This window comes from Lepidochelys kempii, chromosome 24 (assembly GCF_965140265.1).
Source record: "Lepidochelys kempii isolate rLepKem1 chromosome 24, rLepKem1.hap2, whole genome shotgun sequence".
In the NCBI taxonomy this organism is placed as follows: Eukaryota; Metazoa; Chordata; order Testudines; family Cheloniidae; genus Lepidochelys; species Lepidochelys kempii.
In genome coordinates this window covers 13,567,347-13,593,887 of record NC_133279.1, presented here as the reverse complement: position 1 = coordinate 13,593,887, position 26,541 = coordinate 13,567,347, and the positions used below count along the sequence as shown (strand labels likewise).

The window sequence follows — 26,541 nt, the reverse complement described above, 5'->3', positions numbered from 1 at the left end:
CTCTGCCTTAGCTCTGCGCTGCCCGGCCAACAGTCACTACGAGGTGTGCGCCGACCTCTGCACCACCACCTGTGCCAGGATCACCGACGCCAGGAAGTGCCCAGACACCTGCGCCGAAGGCTGCCAGTGTGACGATGGCTTCCTCTTTGATGGCCAGGGCTGCGTGGCTCTGCAGAGCTGTGGGTGCTTCAAGAAGGGGATATATTACCAGGTACCGCCCCCTGCTGGGGTGTTAACTCCTATCCAGTCACGTCCTTCACGCCCTGCTCTCATCAGCCATGTTGGATCAGACCATTGTCGCTTGCCAATGGCAATGCATGAATCTCTGTTGAAAGGCACTAATGGCACAATCCTGGTTCCATGAACCGTGTCTCTGGCAGGGCGGTGGAGTCTAGTGGTTAGAGCAGGGAGCTGGAAGTCAGGACTCCTCGGTTCTCTCCCCAGCTCCGGGAAGGCAGTCGTGCCAAGTGGAGTAGAGCGGCTGCGGACTGGGAGATAAGACACTCGGTTCTAGTCCCAGATATGGCCTCCCTGTAAATGAACATCTCCGCGCTGAAAAACTACCTTTCCCCGGGCTACATTGTGTTCTTTTCCCTTTTTTCAAACAGCCTAATGAGACGGTTCTGACCAACAAGTGCCAGCAAAGCTGCACCTGCACTCCTGCCCAAGGGGTGACCTGCGAAGCCCACAGCTGCACCAGGGATGAAACCTGTCAGATCAGAGATGGAGTCATGCAATGCATCAACAGAGGTGAAAGAGAGTGCAAGAGTTAAACAAGAAGAGAGATGAACGTAGAGATAGAGAGTCCTTAGAGCAGACTCAGTGGAGTCAGGACAGCTGAGGAGCTGGCGCAGAGTAGAGTTTCCATCCTTAGATCTAGGAAGCGAGTGGGGACTAGTGGTTAGAGCAGGGGGGGGTTTTGAGCCTGGACTCCTGGGTTCTATTCACAGCTCTGGGAGGGGTGGGGGTAGGTTACATGGTGGGTTCTCTGGGTTGGAGCCGATGGGCTGGGAGGCAGGCTATGTCAAATCAAGTCAGTGATTCTCTCCTGGGCTTTGGACCAGGCACTTGACTGTCAAGAGGTAAAGAAAAGTATCCTCTGGGCCTGCCGCTTTGGTCAAAGGTTGAGGTCCTTACTTGACCTATTTACTTAATCCCTACTCAGGCAGAGCTTTTACAGGAAACCATCTCCCGTTGACTCCTCTCTGGTTGGCCCCTCTTCCGAATGGCTTTGGGTGGGTAACTGGGCCTGTGCTGAACCGAGCTCCCCTGCCCCCCTAGCCCTCACTCTCATGGATTGCTGGGATTTCTCTCCTTTCAGATCCCTGCAAAGTCCTGACATGTCGGGCCAAGGAGACGTGCAAGGTCCAGAACGGCCGTGCGATGTGCGTTCCCAACTTCATTGGAACCTGCTGGGGCTGGGGGGACCCGCACTATCACACCTTCGACGGGCTGAACTTCAACTTCCAGGGCACCTGCACCTACACCCTGGCCAAGTACTGCGGGAGCGACAACACCCTGGTGCCCTTCATCATCGATGAGAAGAACGACAACAGGGGAGGCAACCAGGCTGTCTCCTACGTGCGCCTGACCAACATCTACGTCTATGGCTACAACATCTCCATCTACAAGAAGGAAGTTGGGAAAATCAGAGTGAGTACAAAAGTGCAAAAATGATTGGAGAGCTTGCATTTGGAATAAAAATATCTCCCTATGGGTACATCCATACCCATACACATCTACCTATCCATCCATCCATCCGCATACCCATCTGTCTATATCTCTGTCTATCCTTCCCCATACATATGCATCCATCTTACCATCCAGGCCAAGACAAATCTGTCAATCCATCTGTCAGGATACACATCTATCCGTCCCTCTGTTTGTCCCCATATAGATCTCTCTTTCTCTCCACCCAGCCCATACACATCAATCCGTTTCTCAATCTATCACCATACACATCTGCTTTTTCTCCATCGATCTATCCAACCATCCCCATACACAGCTATCTATCTCTCTGTGCTGGTTGAAGACCAATTTTCTTTCGGAAAATGTCAACATCTCTTTTCTTCCATTCATACAAATGGGCCAGTACTTTTGTTTGTTTCGTTTTCAAGAATTTCTGCTGAATCAGGTCCTTTGTTTTGAAATAGGTATTTTTTTTAAAAAAAGAAATGATATTTAGAAATTTTAAAATAGAAATTTTTCCAGATTATCAGAAAGAAAATCCCCTTTTTGTGATCTCAAAGTGGCCATGAAAAGAAACAAGATCGAAAATGACAACATTCCAGAAGAAGAACAGAATAAGCGAGAAATGAACCGATTTAAAATTATCTGCTCCGGGCCCCTGGGCCCTCCCAATTCACCTGGGCAATCTTGCCTCCATGGACCACATAGGATCCCCCAGTCAGCCTAGGTCCCCCAGAACTCTTGTTCTACCAGTCTCCCCATGTCGCGGGATCCCTCCAGGCCGCACAGGCTAAACAGTTCCTGTCTTCCTTCCACAACTCTCTCGCTCTCTCTCTCTAGCTCTTTGGTTTTGTACTGCCGCCCATCACCATAGGAGCCAACCATCTTCTCCATAACATGTACTGACCAGAGTAAAGTCTCTGCTCCAATCCATGGAGCTTCTGGCTTTTCTCCTCTTTTTGGGGTAGAAAAATCTCCACTTGCAGTAGGATTTTGTGGTGAGTTGGGTGGGTTTCAAGCTGTGAATATCAATGCTTCGTTCTTGTCGGGAAGCTTTATTAAAGGGGAGTCCAGGTCACACTCTGGATTTATCTAATCTGCACTGGGAATTCATTCCACAGCCAGATCCCCTGGACAGAGAACATTTGATCTCTGAGGACTCAAGTGCTTAATTGGGGCTTTCTAATCTTTCTTGTCCCAGAGGAGCAGAACTCTTGGAAGAGGTGAGATGAAAAGAGAAATAACCGTTGGTTCTTTCTTCCTATCTCTAGATCAATGACGTGACCACCAGCTTGCCGGTGACCCTGGAAGACGGTAAAATCAAGCTCTACCAGAGCGGTCTCAGTGCTATCCTGCGGACAGACTTTGGTCTGCAGGTGTCGTATGACTGGAATTGGCACCTGATCATCACCCTCCCCAGCAGCTATTATGGGGCCATGGGCGGCCTTTGTGGGAACTTCAACCAAAAGCGTGGAGATGACATGACGTCACCCAACGGCACCCGAGTCTCTTCCATCGTGGAGTGGGCCAGGAGCTGGAAAGTCAAAGACCGGGACCCCTTCTGCTGGGATGATTGCAAAGGGACATGCCCGACGTGCGATAAGAGCAAGCAGAAGATCTACGGGGGTGACGAATATTGTGGTTTGATCAGCAAAAGACCAGGAGGGCCCTTCAGAGAGTGTCACTCCAAAGTGAGCCCCCAGGACATTTTTGACAGCTGCATCTACGACGTGTGTCTGAACGGGGGAGCCAAGAACATCCTGTGCCAGGCGCTGGAGGCCTATGCAGCCATCTGCAAGAAACAGGGCATCACCGTCTATGACTGGAGGACACCGTCTGGCTGCGGTGAGCTCGGTGGTTTGTTTTTTTTATTGACAAAAGCAGCAATTAGACTAGAGTTACTGTGCTACTTGAGGAGATGGCCAGTGGGCGGAGTGTCAGGGCAGACACCAGGCCTAGATCCTGCACAACTAGACACCATGGGGATGTGGGCTTGAGAAGCCCCTATAAGAGACTAGCTAGATGGAGAATCGATGGACACATGGTTTTCATAGATTGGGTTAGATGAGAGAAAGGAAGAGTCTCCAAATATTGTTAGGAGGATGGATTAGATGAATAGGGAGATTAAACAGGTTTAATAGATTGGTAGATGGATTAGATGGATTGGGTGATTAAATAGATTCACTGGAGGATACGTGGATAAAATGGATGGAGAGATTAAATGGGTGTAATAGACGGATAGGTGGGTTCGATGGATAGAGAGATAAAGAGATTTAATGGATGGATAAATGGATTAGGTGCACGGGGAGATAAAGTCAATTAGAGGTAAAGATTGGTCGATTGGATGCTGAGCCAGAGGGACGGCTGGCTAAACCGGGGGGAGGGATAGCTCAGTGGTTTGAGCATTGGCCTGCTAAACCCTGGGCTGTGAGTTCAATCCTTGAGGGGGCCATTTCGGGGGCAAAACTTGGGGGATTGGTCCTGCTTTGAGCAGGGGGTTGGATTAGATGACCTCCTGAGGTTCCTTCCAAGCTTGATATTCTATGATTCCATGATTAGGTTCTAGATTAGACAGATATAGATACTCCTGGATGTACACGTCAATTAGATGGAGGCAACGAGAAAGATTTATTACAATCTAATGTAAAGAAAATCTCACTTCCGCACTTCAAAGAAGGGGTGTTCAGCATTGTGTAAGAGGGATGTAAGTGAAGAATAGAAAAGCGGGATGGATTTGGTGGGTGAAGTGGCTGGAAGAGAGGGATGGATCAGAAAGCGATGGAAAGATGGACCCATCCGAAATACTACCTGAAAATACAGGGTCCCAACCCAGTAGGATCTCCTGAGTCTTTCCACTTCTGCGGGACGTGTGCTGAGTCTGAGGTCATCTGGTGTGGGCAGGGCTCCAGAGGAGGCCTTGACAAGTGAGGTCTCATCTGCTCTGGGTGCACTTTGCAGATTTTCTTGGATTTTCTATACAAAGAGAGCATTTCCCTGCTCTCCCAGCTAGCAAACTCCTTTGCCCAACGGGGTTGTTCCCTGTGCTGTACTCCAGAGGTGGCCTTAGTGTGGCTGCTTGTACATCGGGCCTGTGAAATAGAGCATGCCGATTGCACATTAGAATTTCTCTCTAGCTCTTGCTGCATGTAAGCAGGTGTTTTTAGTTCATTTCCTGTGATGTTAAATCTCCCCCTCTCTGACCCCCTCCCAGTCCTGCCCTGCCCTGAGAACAGCCACTACGAGGCCTGCGGGAACGCCTGCCCGGCCAGCTGCTCCGACCAAACCGCCAACTCCTCCTGCCTGGAGCCCTGCGTGGAGACCTGCCAGTGTGACAACGGTTACGTCCTGAGTGCCGGCCACTGTGTCCCCGTGGAGAGCTGTGGCTGTGACTACAATGGCCGCTACTACAAACCCAACGAGGAGTTCTGGGCCGATGAGAACTGCCTCTCTCGGTGCAGATGTGATCCCAGCTTGGGCATGGTGCTTTGCCAGGAGACCGGCTGCAAGGCCAGCGAGAGATGCGCCGTGATCAACGGGGTCCGTGGCTGCTCCCCAATCAGCTACTCCACCTGCACGGCCTCCGGAGACCCTCACTACACCACCTTCGACGGGAAAAAGTATGATTTCATGGGCACCTGCATCTACCTTCTGGCTGGGGTCTGCTCCGAGGACCCCACGCTCACGCCATTCAACATCAAGGTGGAGAATAACAACCGCGGCAGCAAGGCCGTGTCCTACACCAAAGTGGTGACCTTGGAGGTCTACGGTAGAAACATCACTGTCAGCCAGCAATATCCCCGCAAGATCAAGGTAGGGACGGAGAGCCACAGGACTACAGTCAACAGTGTGCCCTTGTTGCCAAGAAGGCCAATGGCATTTTGGGATGTATAAGTAGGGGCATTGCCAGCAGATAGAGGGATGTGATCGTTCCCCTCTATTCGATATTGGTGAGGCCTCATCTGGAGTACTAGTGTCCAGTTTTGGGCCCCACACTAGAAGAAGGATGTGGAAAAATTGGAAAACGTCCAGCGGAGGGCAGGAAAAATGATTAGGGGACTGGAACACATGACTTATGAGGAGAGGCTGAGGGAACTGGGATTGTTTAGTCTGCGGAAGAGAAGAATGAGGGGGGATTTGATAGCTGCTTTCAAGTACCTGAAAGGGGGTTCCAAAGAGGATGGATCTAGACTGTTCTCAGTGGTAGCAGATGACAGAAGGAGGAGTAATGGTCTCAAGTTGCAGTGAGGGAGGTTTAGGTTGGCTATTAGGAAAAACTTTTTCACTAGGAGTGTTGTGAAACACTGGAATGCGTTACCTCGGGAGGTGGTGGAATCTCCTTCCTTCGAAGATTTTAAGGTCAGGCTTGACAAAGCCCTGGCTGGGATGATTTAGTTGGGGATTGGTCCTGCTTTGAGCAGGGGCTCGGACTAGATGACCTCCTGAGGTCCCTTCCACCCCTGATATTCTGTGATTCTATGACTTCTCGGGGAGCTGGGAGCAGGAACTCTTGCTGTTGATGATACATTACCCATTATTTCTCTCCCCGTTTCAGAAATGAGACCTGCGTCCGTTGCACACTGAGCTGGTGGTGGGTGTGTGGGAAGGAACTGAGTGCCTCTTTGTGAATATATAGGGCAGGATTTTCTCCTCTGCATCAGGGCCGTTTTGCCACTGTAACTGATGTGCATTCAACTGACTCACTCATTTAGCTGGGGATCGGGTCCCATTCCCTCCACAGGAGCTATGCCCCATTCCCACCAGCTGGGGATCTGGCCCCATTGACTCCAGGGGAGTCAACACCCTAAAAGCTTCCTCCACTAAAGTACTTGATCCTGACTTCTGTTGCGCGAAGGCCCTTTCCAGGTATCTGACAGCAGAAAGTTGGGAGTCAACCGCATTTACACTGCCCAAGGGGTGTGAGAGAGTCTTAGGGCTGTTTCCAAATAAACTGCTAATGTGGCACAATGGACTTGCCGTAGCTGCGGCGCTTCAGTGAAGAGGCTGCCAATGCCAATGGCAGGAGTTCTCCCATTGGTGTAGGTAAGACACCTTCACAAGAGGCACTCGCTAGGTTGACAGGAGAATTCTCCCGTTGACCTGGCAACGTCTACACCAGGGGTCAGGTCAGTTTAACTGCGTGGGTCAGGGGTGTGGAGTTTTCACACCCCGGAGCGATAGTGATACTGCCCTAATTTACTAGTGTAGAGCAGGCCTTCGTGTAACTGGGAATTCAGACCATCCCCAAGACGTGTGTTCCAGATAGACAGGCTCTTTGTGAACCTGTCCTGCAAAGCTGCTCTCATCGCTAGACCCCACTCCCTGACCAGAGCTGGGGTTAGAACCCAAGAGTCCTAGCTCCCAGCCGCCGCGCTCCAACCACTGCCCTCCCAGAGTTGAGGATAGGAGCCAGGAATCCTGATTCCCATCCCCCTCTGCTGTAACCCACCAGATCTCACTCCTTTCCCGGAACGGGGGATAGAACTCAGGAGTCCTGGCTCCCAGCCTCCCCTGCTCAAAGCTACTAGGCCCCACCCCATTTCTTCCCTTCCCTTCGCCCCCCCTCCCTGAGCCAGGAATAAAACCCAGGAGTCCTGGGTCCCCACCTTCTGCCTGCAGTATTCATTCAAAATTAACCCCTGGCCCTGCCGCGTCTGTTCCAGGTGGACGGAGTCTTTGTGGCCCTGCCTTTCTACCATGAGGAGAAGCTACAGGCTTACGTCAGCGGAGCCCAAGTCCTCATCAAGACCGCCTTCGCGCTGAGGGTGACCTTCGACGGGAGCCTGGTCCGGGTCACTGTGCCCAACACCTACGCCAACGCCCTCTGCGGCCTGTGCGGTGACAACAACCAAACTGCCAGTGACGACCTGACCATGAGAGACGGGAGACGGGCAGCCAACGCCGTCCAGTTCGCAGAGAGCTGGAAGGTGGGGGAGGTCCCGGGCTGCTCAGACAGCTGCACCGGGAAGTGCCTGGTCTGCAGTGAGGCTCAGAGACAACCCTACAAGGGAGATCGGTACTGCGGGGTCATCACCAGAGGGGACGGACCGTTCAGAGAGTGCCACGGAGTCATCGACCCAGCCCCTTTCTTCGACGACTGCGTCTTTGACACCTGCCAGTACAAGGGTCTCCGGGATGCTCTCTGCAGTGCCATCAGCGCCTACGTGATGGCCTGCCAGGCCAGGGGCATCCGGATGGGGCAGTGGAGATCAGCCTCATTCTGCAGTGAGTGTCGCCTACTAGAATCTGCTTTAAGGACTGGCTAGTCTCCATGTGCAGCACCCTCTGCAGGGGGCTCAGAAGAGCTCAGCCGTGTGTCTCTGGCCTTACACACCTATCAGCTTGCAGTAGTGTTGCCAACCGTAAAGGTCACCTACTCAGCTTTGCTTTATCTTTGTGCTATAGCAATGTAATCCTGTCTCCTTGCTGGCACCTGTCTCCCAGGGGTTGGAAATACTTTGCCAACACTAGAATCATAGAATCATAGAATATCAGGGTTGGAAGGGACCTCAGGAGGTCATCTAGTCCAACCCACTAGTCGTCCTTCCCGTCAGGGTGCCGGAAAACGGACACCGAAAGAACTAAAGCAAGTAACTCAGAGTCACCCGAGAAGCCAGTGGCAGAAGCCAGTTATCCTGACTCCCAGTCCTCCATCACTAAACATTACACAGCAGCCCACTCCAGAATTTGGGACTCACCTTGCAACACGTCCCCTTGTCTGCAGCTCTTACCACTAGACCAAACGCCCCTCCAAGAGTCAGAAAGAAAACCCCAGAGTCCTGACTCCCAGTCCACACTGCTTTAACCCGCTAGACCTGACCGCCCTTCAACATCCAGAATACAACCCAGGAGACCTGACTCCCAGCCTCTAACCACTAGGCCCCACTCCCCTCCCAGAGCTGGGAGTAGAACCCAGGAGTCCTGGCTCCCAACCCCACCAGAACAATCCTACTGTAAGTGATATGAATAGAGAGAGATTTCTGTCCACTTACCTGCACATTTCTTCTTTCTCTCACCCCCATCTGCACGTTCCCTCTGCCCCTCTCCTACAGGTCCCACCTGCCCCAGTAACTTCCACTACGAGCTCTGTGGGAGCGGCTGCCCTGCCACCTGCCACGGGCTCTCGGCGCCGGACGGCTGCGACGCTCCCTGTGCCGAAGGGTGTTTCTGCGACGCCGGGTTCCTCCTGAGCGGAGACCGGTGCGTCCCCGTCGCGCAGTGCGGCTGTGTGCACCAGGGCAGGTACTACAGGAAGGGAGAGGAGTTCTACTCCAGCGCCTCCTGCCGGGAGCGGTGCCGGTGCCAAGACAACGGGGTCGTCCAGTGTCGGGAGGCCTCCTGTGGAGCCAACGAGCAGTGCAAGGTGGCGGATGGCGTCCGGAAATGCCACCCTGTCGGATCTGCAACGTGTTCTGCTGCCGGAGACCCCCACTACCTCTCCTTCGATGGAGTTGCCTTCGATTTCCAAGGCACCTGCACCTACATCCTGGCCAAGACCTGCGCTGACGCCGGGAACCTGACATCCTTCTCCGTGAAGGTGGAGAACAAGCCCTGGGGCAATGGCAAGGTGTCTGTCACCAAGCTGGTGTCCGTGGAGGTCTACGGGCTCACGCTTACCCTGCTGCAGAACAGGAAGGGGCTCGTCATGGTAAGTCCTGCTCAAGATGTTCCTGCAATGGGGCAGCCCCACTGATGTGGCAATGCAAGGGGCACTTGTCTCCTGGGTCACTCATTAGGAGCGCACAGGCAGGAGGGGTCAGACATTCAGGTTCTGATCCTGACCTTACTGGCACCAGTGCCAGTCTAGAGGCATCCCACTGAAGAAAGCAGAATCGCTCTGGATTTTCTCTGGGACAAGTGAGATCATAATCCAGCCCTCAGCATATTACGCTCAGTGGATGATTGCAGAGTAAGCCCAGGGATCTGAGATCAGAAATGGCCATAATTTCATTGAGTTCAGTGGAGTCACAACAGATTTGCCCAGGTGTCATTGAGACCCTATCTTGTGCCCATAGCCCACCCCAACAACATCCACTGCCCCGGTTCACAGGGAATACTCTGTGTCTTCCAGGTGGACGGGGTGTCCCACAACCTGCCTGTGGTCGTGGCCGATGGGCAGCTCCGAGCGTATCAGCACGGCGGGAACGTCCTTGTGCAAACTGACTTCGGCCTCACCGTGAGCTACGACCTGGTTTACCACGCCAGAGTCACCGTCCCAGGGAACTACCAGGGCCAGACGTGCGGCCTGTGCGGGAACAACAACGGGCGTCGGGACGACGAGTTCCTGCTCCCCGACGGCAGCGCGGCCCCTAACGTGGCAGCCTTTGGTTCCGCCTGGAAAGTCCTGATCCCGGGGGTGGCCTGTGACGACGGATGCGCCGGGAACAGCTGCCCGGTCTGCAAGGAGAAGAAGAAGGAGTTCTTCAAACAGCGCAACTACTGCGGGCTGCTCACGGCCCCCGACGGCCCCTTCGCCTCCTGCCACGGCATGGTCAGCCCCAGCGTGTATTTCAACAACTGCCTGTATGATGTGTGCTTGGGCAACGGGGACTCCCAGGTCCTGTGCCAGAGCATCCACAGCTACGTGACGGCCTGCCAAGAGGCCGGGGCCCCTATCCAGCCCTGGAGGAGCGCCTCCTTCTGCCGTAAGTGCCGCGATGCTGGTGTAGCAGAAGGGCCTATCCCACTCGCTCCCCTCCCGCTGGGGGGCGGGGAGAGCGATTCTAGGTATCTCATTCCAGGCCTCTGGGCTTCTTGAGAGACTCCTTTGGGTGGGAACCAACAAGGTCATATTCCCTTATAAAGGTGACCTGGTCCTCTCGTCCCCGTCAGATTCTCCTCTCCTTCATGTCTGTCCCTCTGAGCCTGAGGTGACACCCGGCCCACTGGACCCTCCTGCCCGGCCCCTGAGCTCCTGGCCCGGGAGGCTTGCCCGGCGCCATGCTCTGGGAGGCAGGGCGGTGAGCTCCTGGGGCAGCGTAGCTGCGGAGCCCGGCCTGACCCGGTCTCTGGGCTGCGCTGTGTGTGGCTGGCTCCAGCCGGGCTGCGCTGTGTGCGGCAGTAGCACCGGCAGCCAGGCAGCGTGGTAAGGGGGCAGGGAGCCGGGGGGTTGGATAGTGGGAGGGGAGTTTGAGGTGGTGGTCGGGGGTCGCAGTGTGGATAGGGGTCGGGGCGGTCAGAAGGCGGGGAACAGGGGGGTTGAATGGGTGCAGGGGTCTCTGGGGGAGGAAGTCATGAAGGAGAGGGGGTTGGATGGGGCGGCAGGAGTCAGTCAGGGACGGGGGATCTGGGGACAGGAAGAAGGGGTGGTTGGATGGGGCAGGAGTCCAGGGTGGGAGGGGGCTGTCAGGGGACCAGAAGCAGGGGGGCGTGGAGAGCGGGTGGCGGCCGGGCCACGCCCCCCTTCCCTAACCAGCCCTCCATACAATTTCCAAAACCCGATGCCGCTCTCAGGCCAAAAAGTTTGCCCGCCCCTGCTCTAAGTTGTGGGCTGAGATCTCTCCAGCCATCAGTTGCTTCTTTCTCTGCCTTAGCTCTGCGCTGCCCGGCCAACAGTCACTACGAGGTGTGCGCCGACCTCTGCACCACCACCTGTGCCAGGATCACCGACGCCAGGAAGTGCCCAGACACCTGCGCCGAAGGCTGCCAGTGTGACGATGGCTTCCTCTTTGATGGCCAGGGCTGCGTGGCTCTGCAGAGCTGTGGGTGCTTCAAGAAGGGGATATATTACCAGGTACCGCCCCCTGCTGGGGTGTTAACTCCTATCCAGTCACGTCCTTCACGCCCTGCTCTCATCAGCCATGTTGGATCAGACCATTGTCGCTTGCCAATGGCAATGCATGAATCTCTGTTGAAAGGCACTAATGGCACAATCCTGGTTCCATGAACCGTGTCTCTGGCAGGGCGGTGGAGTCTAGTGGTTAGAGCAGGGAGCTGGAAGTCAGGACTCCTCGGTTCTCTCCCCAGCTCCGGGAAGGCAGTCGTGCCAAGTGGAGTAGAGCGGCTGCGGACTGGGAGATAAGACACTCGGTTCTAGTCCCAGATATGGCCTCCCTGTAAATGAACATCTCCGCGCTGAAAAACTACCTTTCCCCGGGCTACATTGTGTTCTTTTCCCTTTTTTCAAACAGCCTAATGAGACGGTTCTGACCAACAAGTGCCAGCAAAGCTGCACCTGCACTCCTGCCCAAGGGGTGACCTGCGAAGCCCACAGCTGCACCAGGGATGAAACCTGTCAGATCAGAGATGGAGTCATGCAATGCATCAACAGAGGTGAAAGAGAGTGCAAGAGTTAAACAAGAAGAGAGATGAACGTAGAGATAGAGAGTCCTTAGAGCAGACTCAGTGGAGTCAGGACAGCTGAGGAGCTGGCGCAGAGTAGAGTTTCCATCCTTAGATCTAGGAAGCGAGTGGGGACTAGTGGTTAGAGCAGGGGGGGGTTTTGAGCCTGGACTCCTGGGTTCTATTCACAGCTCTGGGAGGGGTGGGGGTAGGTTACATGGTGGGTTCTCTGGGTTGGAGCCGATGGGCTGGGAGGCAGGCTATGTCAAATCAAGTCAGTGATTCTCTCCTGGGCTTTGGACCAGGCACTTGACTGTCAAGAGGTAAAGAAAAGTATCCTCTGGGCCTGCCGCTTTGGTCAAAGGTTGAGGTCCTTACTTGACCTATTTACTTAATCCCTACTCAGGCAGAGCTTTTACAGGAAACCATCTCCCGTTGACTCCTCTCTGGTTGGCCCCTCTTCCGAATGGCTTTGGGTGGGTAACTGGGCCTGTGCTGAACCGAGCTCCCCTGCCCCCCTAGCCCTCACTCTCACGGATTGCTGGGATTTCTCTCCTTTCAGATCCCTGCAAAGTCCTGACATGTCGGGCCAAGGAGACGTGCAAGGTCCAGAACGGCCGTGCGATGTGCGTTCCCAACTTCATTGGAACCTGCTGGGGCTGGGGGGACCCGCACTATCACACCTTCGACGGGCTGAACTTCAACTTCCAGGGCACCTGCACCTACACCCTGGCCAAGTACTGCGGGAGCGACAACACCCTGGTGCCCTTCATCATCGATGAGAAGAACGACAACAGGGGAGGCAACCAGGCTGTCTCCTACGTGCGCCTGACCAACATCTACGTCTATGGCTACAACATCTCCATCTACAAGAAGGAAGTTGGGAAAATCAGAGTGAGTACAAAAGTGCAAAAATGATTGGAGAGCTTGCATTTGGAATAAAAATATCTCCCTATGGGTACATCCATACCCATACACATCTACCTATCCATCCATCCATCCGCATACCCATCTGTCTATATCTCTGTCTATCCTTCCCCATACATATGCATCCATCTTACCATCCAGGCCAAGACAAATCTGTCAATCCATCTGTCAGGATACACATCTATCCGTCCCTCTGTTTGTCCCCATATAGATCTCTCTTTCTCTCCACCCAGCCCATACACATCAATCCGTTTCTCAATCTATCACCATACACATCTGCTTTTTCTCCATCGATCTATCCAACCATCCCCATACACAGCTATCTATCTCTCTGTGCTGGTTGAAGACCAATTTTCTTTCGGAAAATGTCAACATCTCTTTTCTTCCATTCATACAAATGGGCCAGTACTTTTGTTTGTTTCGTTTTCAAGAATTTCTGCTGAATCAGGTCCTTTGTTTTGAAATAGGTATTTTTTTTAAAAAAAGAAATGATATTTAGAAATTTTAAAATAGAAATTTTTCCAGATTATCAGAAAGAAAATCCCCTTTTTGTGATCTCAAAGTGGCCATGAAAAGAAACAAGATCGAAAATGACAACATTCCAGAAGAAGAACAGAATAAGCGAGAAATGAACCGATTTAAAATTATCTGCTCCGGGCCCCTGGGCCCTCCCAATTCACCTGGGCAATCTTGCCTCCATGGACCACATAGGATCCCCCAGTCAGCCTAGGTCCCCCAGAACTCTTGTTCTACCAGTCTCCCCATGTCGCGGGATCCCTCCTGGCCGCACAGGCTAAACAGTTCCTGTCTTCCTTCCACAACTCTCTCGCTCTCTCTCTCTAGCTCTTTGGTTTTGTACTGCCGCCCATCACCATAGGAGCCAACCATCTTCTCCATAACATGTACTGACCAGAGTAAAGTCTCTGCTCCAATCCATGGAGCTTCTGGCTTTTCTCCTCTTTTTGGGGTAGAAAAATCTCCACTTGCAGTAGGATTTTGTGGTGAGTTGGGTGGGTTTCAAGCTGTGAATATCAATGCTTCGTTCTTGTCGGGAAGCTTTATTAAAGGGGAGTCCAGGTCACACTCTGGATTTATCTAATCTGCACTGGGAATTCATTCCACAGCCAGATCCCCTGGACAGAGAACATTTGATCTCTGAGGACTCAAGTGCTTAATTGGGGCTTTCTAATCTTTCTTGTCCCAGAGGAGCAGAACTCTTGGAAGAGGTGAGATGAAAAGAGAAATAACCGTTGGTTCTTTCTTCCTATCTCTAGATCAATGACGTGACCACCAGCTTGCCGGTGACCCTGGAAGACGGTAAAATCAAGCTCTACCAGAGCGGTCTCAGTGCTATCCTGCGGACAGACTTTGGTCTGCAGGTGTCGTATGACTGGAATTGGCACCTGATCATCACCCTCCCCAGCAGCTATTATGGGGCCATGGGCGGCCTTTGTGGGAACTTCAACCAAAAGCGTGGAGATGACATGACGTCACCCAACGGCACCCGAGTCTCTTCCATCGTGGAGTGGGCCAGGAGCTGGAAAGTCAAAGACCGGGACCCCTTCTGCTGGGATGATTGCAAAGGGACATGCCCGACGTGCGATAAGAGCAAGCAGAAGATCTACGGGGGTGACGAATATTGTGGTTTGATCAGCAAAAGACCAGGAGGGCCCTTCAGAGAGTGTCACTCCAAAGTGAGCCCCCAGGACATTTTTGACAGCTGCATCTACGACGTGTGTCTGAACGGGGGAGCCAAGAACATCCTGTGCCAGGCGCTGGAGGCCTATGCAGCCATCTGCAAGAAACAGGGCATCACCGTCTATGACTGGAGGACACCGTCTGGCTGCGGTGAGCTCGGTGGTTTGTTTTTTTTATTGACAAAAGCAGCAATTAGACTAGAGTTACTGTGCTACTTGAGGAGATGGCCAGTGGGCGGAGTGTCAGGGCAGACACCAGGCCTAGATCCTGCACAACTAGACACCATGGGGATGTGGGCTTGAGAAGCCCCTATAAGAGACTAGCTAGATGGAGAATCGATGGACACATGGTTTTCATAGATTGGGTTAGATGAGAGAAAGGAAGAGTCTCCAAATATTGTTAGGAGGATGGATTAGATGAATAGGGAGATTAAACAGGTTTAATAGATTGGTAGATGGATTAGATGGATTGGGTGATCAAATAGATTCACTGGAGGATACGTGGATAAAATGGATGGAGAGATTAAATGGGTGTAATAGACGGATAGGTGGGTTCGATGGATAGAGAGATAAAGAGATTTAATGGATGGATAAATGGATTAGGTGCACGGGGAGATAAAGTCAATTAGAGGTAAAGATTGGTCGATTGGATGCTGAGCCAGAGGGACGGCTGGCTAAACCGGGGGGAGGGATAGCTCAGTGGTTTGAGCATTGGCCTGCTAAACCCTGGGCTGTGAGTTCAATCCTTGAGGGGGCCATTTCGGGGGCAAAACTTGGGGGATTGGTCCTGCTTTGAGCAGGGGGTTGGATTAGATGACCTCCTGAGGTTCCTTCCAAGCTTGATATTCTATGATTCCATGATTAGGTTCTAGATTAGACAGATATAGATACTCCTGGATGTACACGTCAATTAGATGGAGGCAACGAGAAAGATTTATTACAATCTAATGTAAAGAAAATCTCACTTCCGCACTTCAAAGAAGGGGTGTTCAGCATTGTGTAAGAGGGATGTAAGTGAAGAATAGAAAAGCGGGATGGATTTGGTGGGTGAAGTGGCTGGAAGAGAGGGATGGATCAGAAAGCGATGGAAAGATGGACCCATCCGAAATACTACCTGAAAATACAGGGTCCCAACCCAGTAGGATCTCCTGAGTCTTTCCACTTCTGCGGGACGTGTGCTGAGTCTGAGGTCATCTGGTGTGGGCGGGGCTCCAGAGGAGGCCTTGACAAGTGAGGTCTCATCTGCTCTGGGTGCACTTTGCAGATTTTCTTGGATTTTCTATACAAAGAGAGCATTTCCCTGCTCTCCCAGCTAGCAAACTCCTTTGCCCAACGGGGTTGTTCCCTGTGCTGTACTCCAGAGGTGGCCTTAGTGTGGCTGCTTGTACATCGGGCCTGTGAAATAGAGCATGCCGATTGCACATTAGAATTTCTCTCTAGCTCTTGCTGCATGTAAGCAGGTGTTTTTAGTTCATTTCCTGTGATGTTAAATCTCCCCCTCTCTGACCCCCTCCCAGTCCTGCCCTGCCCTGAGAACAGCCACTACGAGGCCTGCGGGAACGCCTGCCCGGCCAGCTGCTCCGACCAAACCGCCAACTCCTCCTGCCTGGAGCCCTGCGTGGAGACCTGCCAGTGTGACAACGGTTACGTCCTGAGTGCCGGCCACTGTGTCCCCGTGGAGAGCTGTGGCTGTGACTACAATGGCCGCTACTACAAACCCAACGAGGAGTTCTGGGCCGATGAGAACTGCCTCTCTCGGTGCAGATGTGATCCCAGCTTGGGCATGGTGCTTTGCCAGGAGACCGGCTGCAAGGCCAGCGAGAGATGCGCTGTGATCAGCGGGGTCCGTGGCTGCTCCCCAATCAGCTACTCCACCTGCACGGCCTCCGGAGACCCTCACTACACCACCTTCGACGGGAAAAAGTATGATTTCATGGGCACCTGCATCTACCTTCTGGCTGGGGTCTGCTCCGAGGACCCCACGCTCACGCCATTCAACATCAAGGTGGAGAATAACAACCGCGGCAGCAAGGCCGTGTCCTACACCAAAGTGGTGACCTTGGAGGTCTACGGTAGAAACATCACTGTCAGCCAGCAATATCCCCGCAAGATCAAGGTAGGGACGGAGAGCCACAGGACTACAGTCAACAGTGTGCCCTTGTTGCCAAGAAGGCCAATGGCATTTTGGGATGTATAAGTAGGGGCATTGCCAGCAGATAGAGGGATGTGATCGTTCCCCTCTATTCGATATTGGTGAGGCCTCATCTGGAGTACTAGTGTCCAGTTTTGGGCCCCACACTAGAAGAAGGATGTGGAAAAATTGGAAAACGTCCAGCGGAGGGCAGGAAAAATGATTAGGGGACTGGAACACATGACTTATGAGGAGAGGCTGAGGGAACTGGGATTGTTTAGTCTGCGGAAGAGAAGAATGAGGGGGGATTTGATAGCTGCTTTCAAGTACCTGAAAGGGGGTTCCAAAGAGGATGGATCTAGACTGTTCTCAGTGGTAGCAGATGACAGAACGAGGAGTAATGGTCTCAAGTTGCAGTGAGGGAGGTTTAGGTTGGCTATTAGGAAAAACTTTTTCACTAGGAGTGTTGTGAAACACTGGAATGCGTTACCTCGGGAGGTGGTGGAATCTCCTTCCTTCGAAGATTTTAAGGTCAGGCTTGACAAAGCCCTGGCTGGGATGATTTAGTTGGGGATTGGTCCTGCTTTGAGCAGGGGCTCGGACTAGATGACCTCCTGAGGTCCCTTCCACCCCTGATATTCTGTGATTCTATGACTTCTCGGGGAGCTGGGAGCAGGAACTCTTGCTGTTGATGACACATTACCCATTATTTCTCTCCCCGTTTCAGAAATGAGACCTGCGTCCGTTGCACACTGAGCTGGTGGTGGGTGTGTGGGAAGGAACTGAGTGCCTCTTTGTGAATATATAGGGCAGGATTTTCTCCTCTGCATCAGGGCCGTTTTGCCACTGTAACTGATGTGCATTCAACTGACTCACTCATTTAGCTGGGGATCGGGTCCCATTCCCTCCACAGGAGCTATGCCCCATTCCCACCAGCTGGGGATCTGGCCCCATTGACTCCAGGGGAGTCAACACCCTAAAAGCTTCCTCCACTAAAGTACTTGATCCTGACTTCTGTTGCGCGAAGGCCCTTTCCAGGTATCTGACAGCAGAAAGTTGGGAGTCAACCGCATTTACACTGCCCAAGGGGTGTGAGAGAGTCTTAGGGCTGTTTCCAAATAAACTGCTAATGTGGCACAATGGACTTGCCGTAGCTGCGGCGCTTCAGTGAAGAGGCTGCCAATGCCAATGGCAGGAGTTCTCCCATTGGTGTAGGTAAGACACCTTCACAAGAGGCACTCGCTAGGTTGACAGGAGAATTCTCCCGTTGACCTGGCAACGTCTACACCAGGGGTCAGGTCAGTTTAACTGCGTGGGTCAGGGGTGTGGAGTTTTCACACCCCGGAGCGATAGTGATACTGCCCTAATTTACTAGTGTAGAGCAGGCCTTCGTGTAACTGGGAATTCAGACCATCCCCAAGACGTGTGTTCCAGATAGACAGGCTCTTTGTGAACCTGTCCTGCAAAGCTGCTCTCATCGCTAGACCCCACTCCCTGACCAGAGCTGGGGTTAGAACCCAAGAGTCCTAGCTCCCAGCCGCCGCGCTCCAACCACTGCCCTCCCAGAGTTGAGGATAGGAGCCAGGAATCCTGATTCCCATCCCCCTCTGCTGTAACCCACCAGATCTCACTCCTTTCCCGGAACGGGGGATAGAACTCAGGAGTCCTGGCTCCCAGCCTCCCCTGCTCAAAGCTACTAGGCCCCACCCCATTTCTTCCCTTCCCTTCGCCCCCCCTCCCTGAGCCAGGAATAAAACCCAGGAGTCCTGGGTCCCCACCTTCTGCCTGCAGTATTCATTCAAAATTAACCCCTGGCCCTGCCGCGTCTGTTCCAGGTGGACGGAGTCTTTGTGGCCCTGCCTTTCTACCATGAGGAGAAGCTACAGGCTTACGTCAGCGGAGCCCAAGTCCTCATCAAGACCGCCTTCGCGCTGAGGGTGACCTTCGACGGGAGCCTGGTCCGGGTCACTGTGCCCAACACCTACGCCAACGCCCTCTGCGGCCTGTGCGGTGACAACAACCAAACTGCCAGTGACGACCTGACCATGAGAGACGGGAGACGGGCAGCCAACGCCGTCCAGTTCGCAGAGAGCTGGAAGGTGGGGGAGGTCCCGGGCTGCTCAGACAGCTGCACCGGGAAGTGCCTGGTCTGCAGTGAGGCTCAGAGACAACCCTACAAGGGAGATCGGTACTGCGGGGTCATCACCAGAGGGGACGGACCGTTCAGAGAGTGCCACGGAGTCATCGACCCAGCCCCTTTCTTCGACGACTGCGTCTTTGACACCTGCCAGTACAAGGGTCTCCGGGATGCTCTCTGCAGTGCCATCAGCGCCTACGTGATGGCCTGCCAGGCCAGGGGCATCCGGATGGGGCAGTGGAGATCAGCCTCATTCTGCAGTGAGTGTCGCCTACTAGAATCTGCTTTAAGGACTGGCTAGTCTCCATGTGCAGCACCCTCTGCAGGGGGCTCAGAAGAGCTCAGCCGTGTGTCTCTGGCCTTACACACCTATCAGCTTGCAGTAGTGTTGCCAACCGTAAAGGTCACCTACTCAGCTTTGCTTTATCTTTGTGCTATAGCAATGTAATCCTGTCTCCTTGCTGGCACCTGTCTCCCAGGGGTTGGAAATACTTTGCCAACACTAGAATCATAGAATCATAGAATATCAGGGTTGGAAGGGACCTCAGGAGGTCATCTAGTCCAACCCACTAGTCGTCCTTCCCGTCAGGGTGCAGGAAAACGGACACCGAAAGAACTAAAGCAAGTAACTCAGAGTCACCCGAGAAGCCAGTGGCAGAAGCCAGTTATCCTGACTCCCAGTCCTCCATCACTAAACATTACACAGCAGCCCACTCCAGAATTTGGGACTCACCTTGCAACACGTCCCCTTGTCTGCAGCTCTTACCACTAGACCAAACGCCCCTCCAAGAGTCAGAAAGAAAACCCCAGAGTCCTGACTCCCAGTCCACACTGCTTTAACCCGCTAGACCTGACCGCCCTTCAACATCCAGAATACAACCCAGGAGACCTGACTCCCAGCCTCTAACCACTAGGCCCCACTCCCCTCCCAGAGCTGGGAGTAGAACCCAGGAGTCCTGGCTCCCAACCCCACCAGAACAATCCTACTGTAAGTGATATGAATAGAGAGAGATTTCTGTCCACTTACCTGCACATTTCTTCTTTCTCTCACCCCCATCTGCACGTTCCCTCTGCCCCTCTCCTACAGGTCCCACCTGCCCCAGTAACTTCCACTACGAGCTCTGTGGGAGCGGCTGCCCTGCCACCTGCCACGGGCTCTCGGCGCCGGACGGCTGCGACGCTCCCTGTGCCGAAGGGTGTTTCTGCGACGCCGGGTTCCTCCTGAGCGGAGACCGGTGCGTCCCCGTCGCGCAGTGCGGCTGTGTGCACCAGGGCAGGTACTACAGGAAGGGAGAGGAGTTCTACTCCAGCGCCTCCTGCCGGGAGCGGTGCCGGTGCCAAGACAACGGGGTCGTCCAGTGTCGGGAGGCCTCCTGTGGAGCCAACGAGCAGTGCAAGGTGGCGGATGGCGTCCGGAAATGCCACCCTGTCGGATCTGCAACGTGTTCTGCTGCCGGAGACCCCCACTACCTCTCCTTCGATGGAGTTGCCTTCGATTTCCAAGGCACCTGCACCTACATCCTGGCCAAGACCTGCGCTGACGCCGGGAACCTGACATCCTTCTCCGTGAAGGTGGAGAACAAGCCCTGGGGCAATGGCAAGGTGTCTGTCACCAAGCTGATGTCCGTGGAGGTCTACGGGCTCACGCTTACCCTGCTGCAGAACAGGAAGGGGCTCGTCATGGTAAGTCCTGCTCAAGATGTTCCTGCAATGGGGCAGCCCCACTGATGTGGCAATGCAAGGGGCACTTGTCTCCTGGGTCACTCATTAGGAGCGCACAGGCAGGAGGGGTCAGACATTCAGGTTCTGATCCTGACCTTACTGGCACCAGTGCCAGTCTAGAGGCATCCCACTGAAGAAAGCAGAATCGCTCTGGATTTTCTCTGGGACAAGTGAGATCATAATCCAGCCCTCAGCATATTACGCTCAGTGGATGATTGCAGAGTAAGCCCAGGGATCTGAGATCAGAAATGGCCATAATTTCATTGAGTTCAGTGGAGTCACAACAGATTTGCCCAGGTGTCATTGAGACCCTATCTTGTGCCCATAGCCCACCCCAACAACATCCACTGCCCCGGTTCACAGGGAATACTCTGTGTCTTCCAGGTGGACGGGGTGTCCCACAACCTGCCTGTGGTCGTGGCCGATGGGCAGCTCCGAGCGTATCAGCACGGCGGGAACGTCCTTGTGCAAACTGACTTCGGCCTCACCGTGAGCTACGACCTGGTTTACCACGCCAGAGTCACCGTCCCAGGGAACTACCAGGGCCAGACGTGCGGCCTGTGCGGGAACAACAACGGGCGTCGGGACGACGAGTTCCTGCTCCCCGACGGCAGCGCGGCCCCTAACGTGGCAGCCTTTGGTTCCGCCTGGAAAGTCCTGATCCCGGGGGTGGCCTGTGACGACGGATGCGCCGGGAACAGCTGCCCGGTCTGCAAGGAGAAGAAGAAGGAGTTCTTCAAACAGCGCAACTACTGCGGGCTGCTCACGGCCCCCGACGGCCCCTTCGCCTCCTGCCACGGCATGGTCAGCCCCAGCGTGTATTTCAACAACTGCCTGTATGATGTGTGCTTGGGCAACGGGGACTCCCAGGTCCTGTGCCAGAGCATCCACAGCTACGTGACGGCCTGCCAAGAGGCCGGGGCCCCTATCCAGCCCTGGAGGAGCGCCTCCTTCTGCCGTAAGTGCCGCGATGCTGGTGTAGCAGAAGGGCCTATCCCACTCGCTCCCCTCCCGCTGGGGGGCGGGGAGAGCGATTCTAGGTATCTCATTCCAGGCCTCTGGGCTTCTTGAGAGACTCCTTTGGGTGGGAACCAACAAGGTCATATTCCCTTATAAAGGTGACCTGGTCCTCTCGTCCCCGTCAGATTCTCCTCTCCTTCATGTCTGTCCCTCTGAGCCTGAGGTGACACCCGGCCCACTGGACCCTCCTGCCCGGCCCCTGAGCTCCTGGCCCGGGAGGCTTGCCCGGCGCCATGCTCTGGGAGGCAGGGCGGTGAGCTCCTGGGGCAGCGTAGCTGCGGAGCCCGGCCTGACCCGGTCTCTGGGCTGCGCTGTGTGTGGCTGGCTCCAGCCGGGCTGCGCTGTGTGCGGCAGTAGCACCGGCAGCCAGGCAGCGTGGTAAGGGGGCAGGGAGCCGGGGGGTTGGATAGTGGGAGGGGAGTTTGAGGTGGTGGTCGGGGGTCGCAGTGTGGATAGGGGTCGGGGCGGTCAGAAGGCGGGGAACAGGGGGGTTGAATGGGTGCAGGGGTCTCTGGGGGAGGAAGTCATGAAGGAGAGGGGGTTGGATGGGGCGGCAGGAGTCAGTCAGGGACGGGGGATCTGGGGACAGGAAGAAGGGGTGGTTGGATGGGGCAGGAGTCCAGGGTGGGAGGGGGCTGTCAGGGGACCAGAAGCAGGGGGGCGTGGAGAGCGGGTGGCGGCCGGGCCACGCCCCCCTTCCCTAACCAGCCCTCCATACAATTTCCAAAACCCGATGCCGCTCTCAGGCCAAAAAGTTTGCCCGCCCCTGCTCTAAGTTGTGGGCTGAGATCTCTCCAGCCATCAGTTGCTTCTTTCTCTGCCTTAGCTCTGCGCTGCCCGGCCAACAGTCACTACGAGGTGTGCGCCGACCTCTGCACCACCACCTGTGCCAGGATCACCGACGCCAGGAAGTGCCCAGACACCTGCGCCGAAGGCTGCCAGTGTGACGATGGCTTCCTCTTTGATGGCCAGGGCTGCGTGGCTCTGCAGAGCTGTGGGTGCTTCAAGAAGGGGATATATTACCAGGTACCGCCCCCTGCTGGGGTGTTAACTCCTATCCAGTCACGTCCTTCACGCCCTGCTCTCATCAGCCATGTTGGATCAGACCATTGTCGCTTGCCAATGGCAATGCATGAATCTCTGTTGAAAGGCACTAATGGCACAATCCTGGTTCCATGAACCGTGTCTCTGGCAGGGCGGTGGAGTCTAGTGGTTAGAGCAGGGAGCTGGAAGTCAGGACTCCTCGGTTCTCTCCCCAGCTCCGGGAAGGCAGTCGTGCCAAGTGGAGTAGAGCGGCTGCGGACTGGGAGATAAGACACTCGGTTCTAGTCCCAGATATGGCCTCCCTGTAAATGAACATCTCCGCGCTGAAAAACTACCTTTCCCCGGGCTACATTGTGTTCTTTTCCCTTTTTTCAAACAGCCTAATGAGACGGTTCTGACCAACAAGTGCCAGCAAAGCTGCACCTGCACTCCTGCCCAAGGGGTGACCTGCGAAGCCCACAGCTGCACCAGGGATGAAACCTGTCAGATCAGAGATGGAGTCATGCAATGCATCAACAGAGGTGAAAGAGAGTGCAAGAGTTAAACAAGAAGAGAGATGAACGTAGAGATAGAGAGTCCTTAGAGCAGACTCAGTGGAGTCAGGACAGCTGAGGAGCTGGCGCAGAGTAGAGTTTCCATCCTTAGATCTAGGAAGCGAGTGGGGACTAGTGGTTAGAGCAGGGGGGGGTTTGAGCCTGGACTCCTGGGTTCTATTCACAGCTCTGGGAGGGGTGGGGGTAGGTTACATGGTGGGTTCTCTGGGTTGGAGCCGATGGGCTGGGAGGCAGGCTATGTCAAATCAAGTCAGTGATTCTCTCCTGGGCTTTGGACCAGGCACTTGACTGTCAAGAGGTAAAGAAAAGTATCCTCTGGGCCTGCCGCTTTGGTCAAAGGTTGAGGTCCTTACTTGACCTATTTACTTAATCCCTACTCAGGCAGAGCTTTTACAGGAAACCATCTCCCGTTGACTGCTCTCTGGTTGGCCTCTCTTCCGAATGGCTTTGGGTGGGTAACTGGGCCTGTGCTGAACCGAGCTCCCCTGCCCCCCTAGCCCTCACTCTCATGGATTGCTGGGATTTCTCTCCTTTCAGATCCCTGCAAAGTCCTGACATGTCGGGCCAAGGAGACGTGCAAGGTCCAGAACGGCCGTGCGATGTGCGTTCCCAACTTCATTGGAACCTGCTGGGGCTGGGGGGACCCGCACTATCACACCTTCGACGGGCTGAACTTCAACTTCCAGGGCACCTGCACCTACACCCTGGCCAAGTACTGCGGGAGCGACAACACCCTGGTGCCCTTCACCATCGATGAGAAGAACGACAACAGGGGAGGCAACCAGGCTGTCTCCTACGTGCGCCTGACCAACATCTACGTCTATGGCTACAACATCTCCATCTACAAGAAGGAAGTTGGGAAAATCAGAGTGAGTACAAAAGTGCAAAAATGATTGGAGAGCTTACATTTGGAATAAAAATATCTCCCTATGGGTACATCCATACCCATACACATCTACCTATCCATCCATCCATCCATCCATCCGCATACCCATCTGTCTATATCTCTGTCTATCCTTCCCCATACATATGCATCCATCTTACCATCCAGGCCAAGACAAATCTGTCAATCCATCGGTCAGGATACACATCTATCCGTCCCTCTGTTTGTCCCCATATAGATCTCTCTTTCTCTCCACCCAGCCCATACACATCAATCCGTTTCTCAATCTATCACCATACACATCTGCTTTTTCTCCATCGATCTATCCAACCATCCCCATACACATCTATCGATCTCTCTGTGCTGGTTGAAGACCAATTTTCTTTCGGAAAATGTCAACATCTCTTTTCTTCCATTCATACAAATGGGCCAGTACTTTTGTTTGTTTCTTTTTCAAGAATTTCTGCTGAATCAGGTCCTTTGTTTTGAAATAGGTATTTTTTTTTAAAAAAAGAAATGATATTTAAAAATTTTAAAATAGAAATTTTTCCAGATTATCAGAAAGAAAATCCCCTTTTTGTGATCTCAAAGTGGCCATGAAAAGAAACAAGATCGAAAATGACAACATTCCAGAAGAGGAACAGAATAAGCGAGAAATGAACCGATTTAAAATTATATGCTCCGGGCCCCTGGGCCCTCCCAATTCACCTGGGCAATCTTGCCTCCATGGACCACATAGGATCCCCCAGTCAGCCTAGGTCCCCCAGAACTCTTGTTCAACCAGTCTCCCCATGTCGCAGGATCCCTCCAGGCCGCACAGGCTAAACAGTTCCTGTCTTCCTTCCACAACTCTCTCGCTCTCTCTTTCTAGCTCTTTGGTTTTGTACTGCCGCCCATCACCATAGGAGCCAACCATCCTCTCCATAACATGTACTGACCAGAGTAAAGTCTCTGCTCCAATCCATGGAGCTTCTGGCTTTTCTCCTCTTTTTGGGGTAGAAAAATCTCCACTTGCAGTAAGATTTTGTGGTGAGTTGGGTGGGTTTCAAGCTGTGAATATCAATGCTTCGTTCTTGTTGGGAAGCTTTATTAAAGGGGAGTCCAGGTCACACTCTGGATTTATCTAATCTGCACTGGGAATTCATTCCACAGCCAGATCCCCTGGACAGAGAACATTTGATCTCTGAGGACTCAAGTGCTTAATTGGGGCTTTCTAATCTTTCTTGTCCCAGAGGAGCAGAACTCTTGGAAGAGGTGAGATGAAAAGAGAAATAACCGTTGGTTCTTTCCTCCTATCTCTAGATCAATGACGTGACCACCAGCTTGCCGGTGACCCTGGAAGACGGTAAAATCAAGCTCTACCAGAGCGGTCTCAGTGCTATCCTGCAGACAGACTTTGGTCTGCAGGTGTCGTATGACTGGAATTGGCACCTGATCATCACCCTCCCCAGCAGCTATTATGGGGCCATGGGCGGCCTTTGTGGGAACTTCAACCAAAAGCGTGGAGATGACATGACGTCACCCAACGGCACCCGAGTCTCTTCCATCGTGGAGTGGGCCAGGAGCTGGAAAGTCAAAGACCGGGACCCCTTCTGCTGGGATGATTGCAAAGGGACATGCCTGACGTGCGATAAGAGCAAGCAGAAGATCTACGGGGGCGATGAATATTGTGGTTTGATCAGCAAAAGAGCAGGAGGGCCCTTCAGAGAGTGTCACTCCAAAGTGCGCCCCCAGGACATTTTTGACAGCTGCATCTACGACGTGTGTCTGAACGGGGGAGCCAAGAACATCCTGTGCCAGGCGCTGGAGGCCTATGCCGCCATCTGCAAGAAACAGGGCATCACCGTCTATGACTGGAGGACACCGTCCGGCTGCGGTGAGCTCGGTGGTTTGTTTTTTTTATTGACAAAAGCAGCAATTAGACTAGAGTTACTGTGCTGCTTGAGGAGATGGCCAGTGGGCGGAGTGTCAGGGCAGACACCAGGCCTAGATCCTGCACCTTGGCAACTAGACACCATGGGGATGTGGGCTTGAGAAGCCCCTATAAGAGACTAGCTCGATTGAAATCGATGGACACATGGTTTTCATAGATTGGATTAGATGAGAGAAAGGAAGAGTCTCCAAATATTGTTAGGAGGATGGATTAGATGAATAGGGAGATTAAACAGGTTTAATAGATTGGTAGATGGATTAGATGGATTGGGTGATTAAATAGATTCACTGGAGGATACGTGGATAAAATGGATGGAGAGATTAAATGGGTGTAATAGACGGATAGGTGGGTTCGATGGATAGAGAGATAAAGAGATTTAATGGATGGATAAATGGATTAGGTGCATGGGGAGATAAAGTCAATTAGAGGTAAAGATTGGTCGATTGGATGCTGAGCCAGAGGGATGGCTGGCTAAACTGGGGGGAGGGATAGCTCAGTGGTTTGAGCATTGGCCTACTAAACCCTG

The 26,541-nt window shown here is 53.5% G+C and overlaps 1 protein-coding gene across 1 annotated transcript in view; it reads left to right on the top strand.

Moving 5' to 3' along the window:
• The window catches only part of LOC140902933 (IgGFc-binding protein-like), a 119,181-nt gene that overhangs the window by 75,892 nt on the left and 16,748 nt on the right, over positions 1-26,541 (top strand). Inside the window, exons 42-61 of the mRNA XM_073323515.1 lie at positions 12-211; positions 609-750; positions 1,322-1,653; positions 2,961-3,534; positions 4,901-5,499; positions 7,350-7,911; positions 8,739-9,334; positions 9,758-10,331; positions 11,220-11,419; positions 11,817-11,958; positions 12,530-12,861; positions 14,169-14,742; positions 16,109-16,707; positions 18,558-19,119; positions 19,947-20,542; positions 20,966-21,539; positions 22,428-22,627; positions 23,025-23,166; positions 23,737-24,068; positions 25,385-25,958. Of these exons, the coding sequence (XP_073179616.1) occupies positions 12-211; positions 609-750; positions 1,322-1,653; positions 2,961-3,534; positions 4,901-5,499; positions 7,350-7,911; positions 8,739-9,334; positions 9,758-10,331; positions 11,220-11,419; positions 11,817-11,958; positions 12,530-12,861; positions 14,169-14,742; positions 16,109-16,707; positions 18,558-19,119; positions 19,947-20,542; positions 20,966-21,539; positions 22,428-22,627; positions 23,025-23,166; positions 23,737-24,068; positions 25,385-25,958 (8,406 nt within the window). The remainder of the gene's footprint in view (positions 1-11; positions 212-608; positions 751-1,321; positions 1,654-2,960; positions 3,535-4,900; positions 5,500-7,349; positions 7,912-8,738; positions 9,335-9,757; positions 10,332-11,219; positions 11,420-11,816; positions 11,959-12,529; positions 12,862-14,168; positions 14,743-16,108; positions 16,708-18,557; positions 19,120-19,946; positions 20,543-20,965; positions 21,540-22,427; positions 22,628-23,024; positions 23,167-23,736; positions 24,069-25,384; positions 25,959-26,541) is intronic.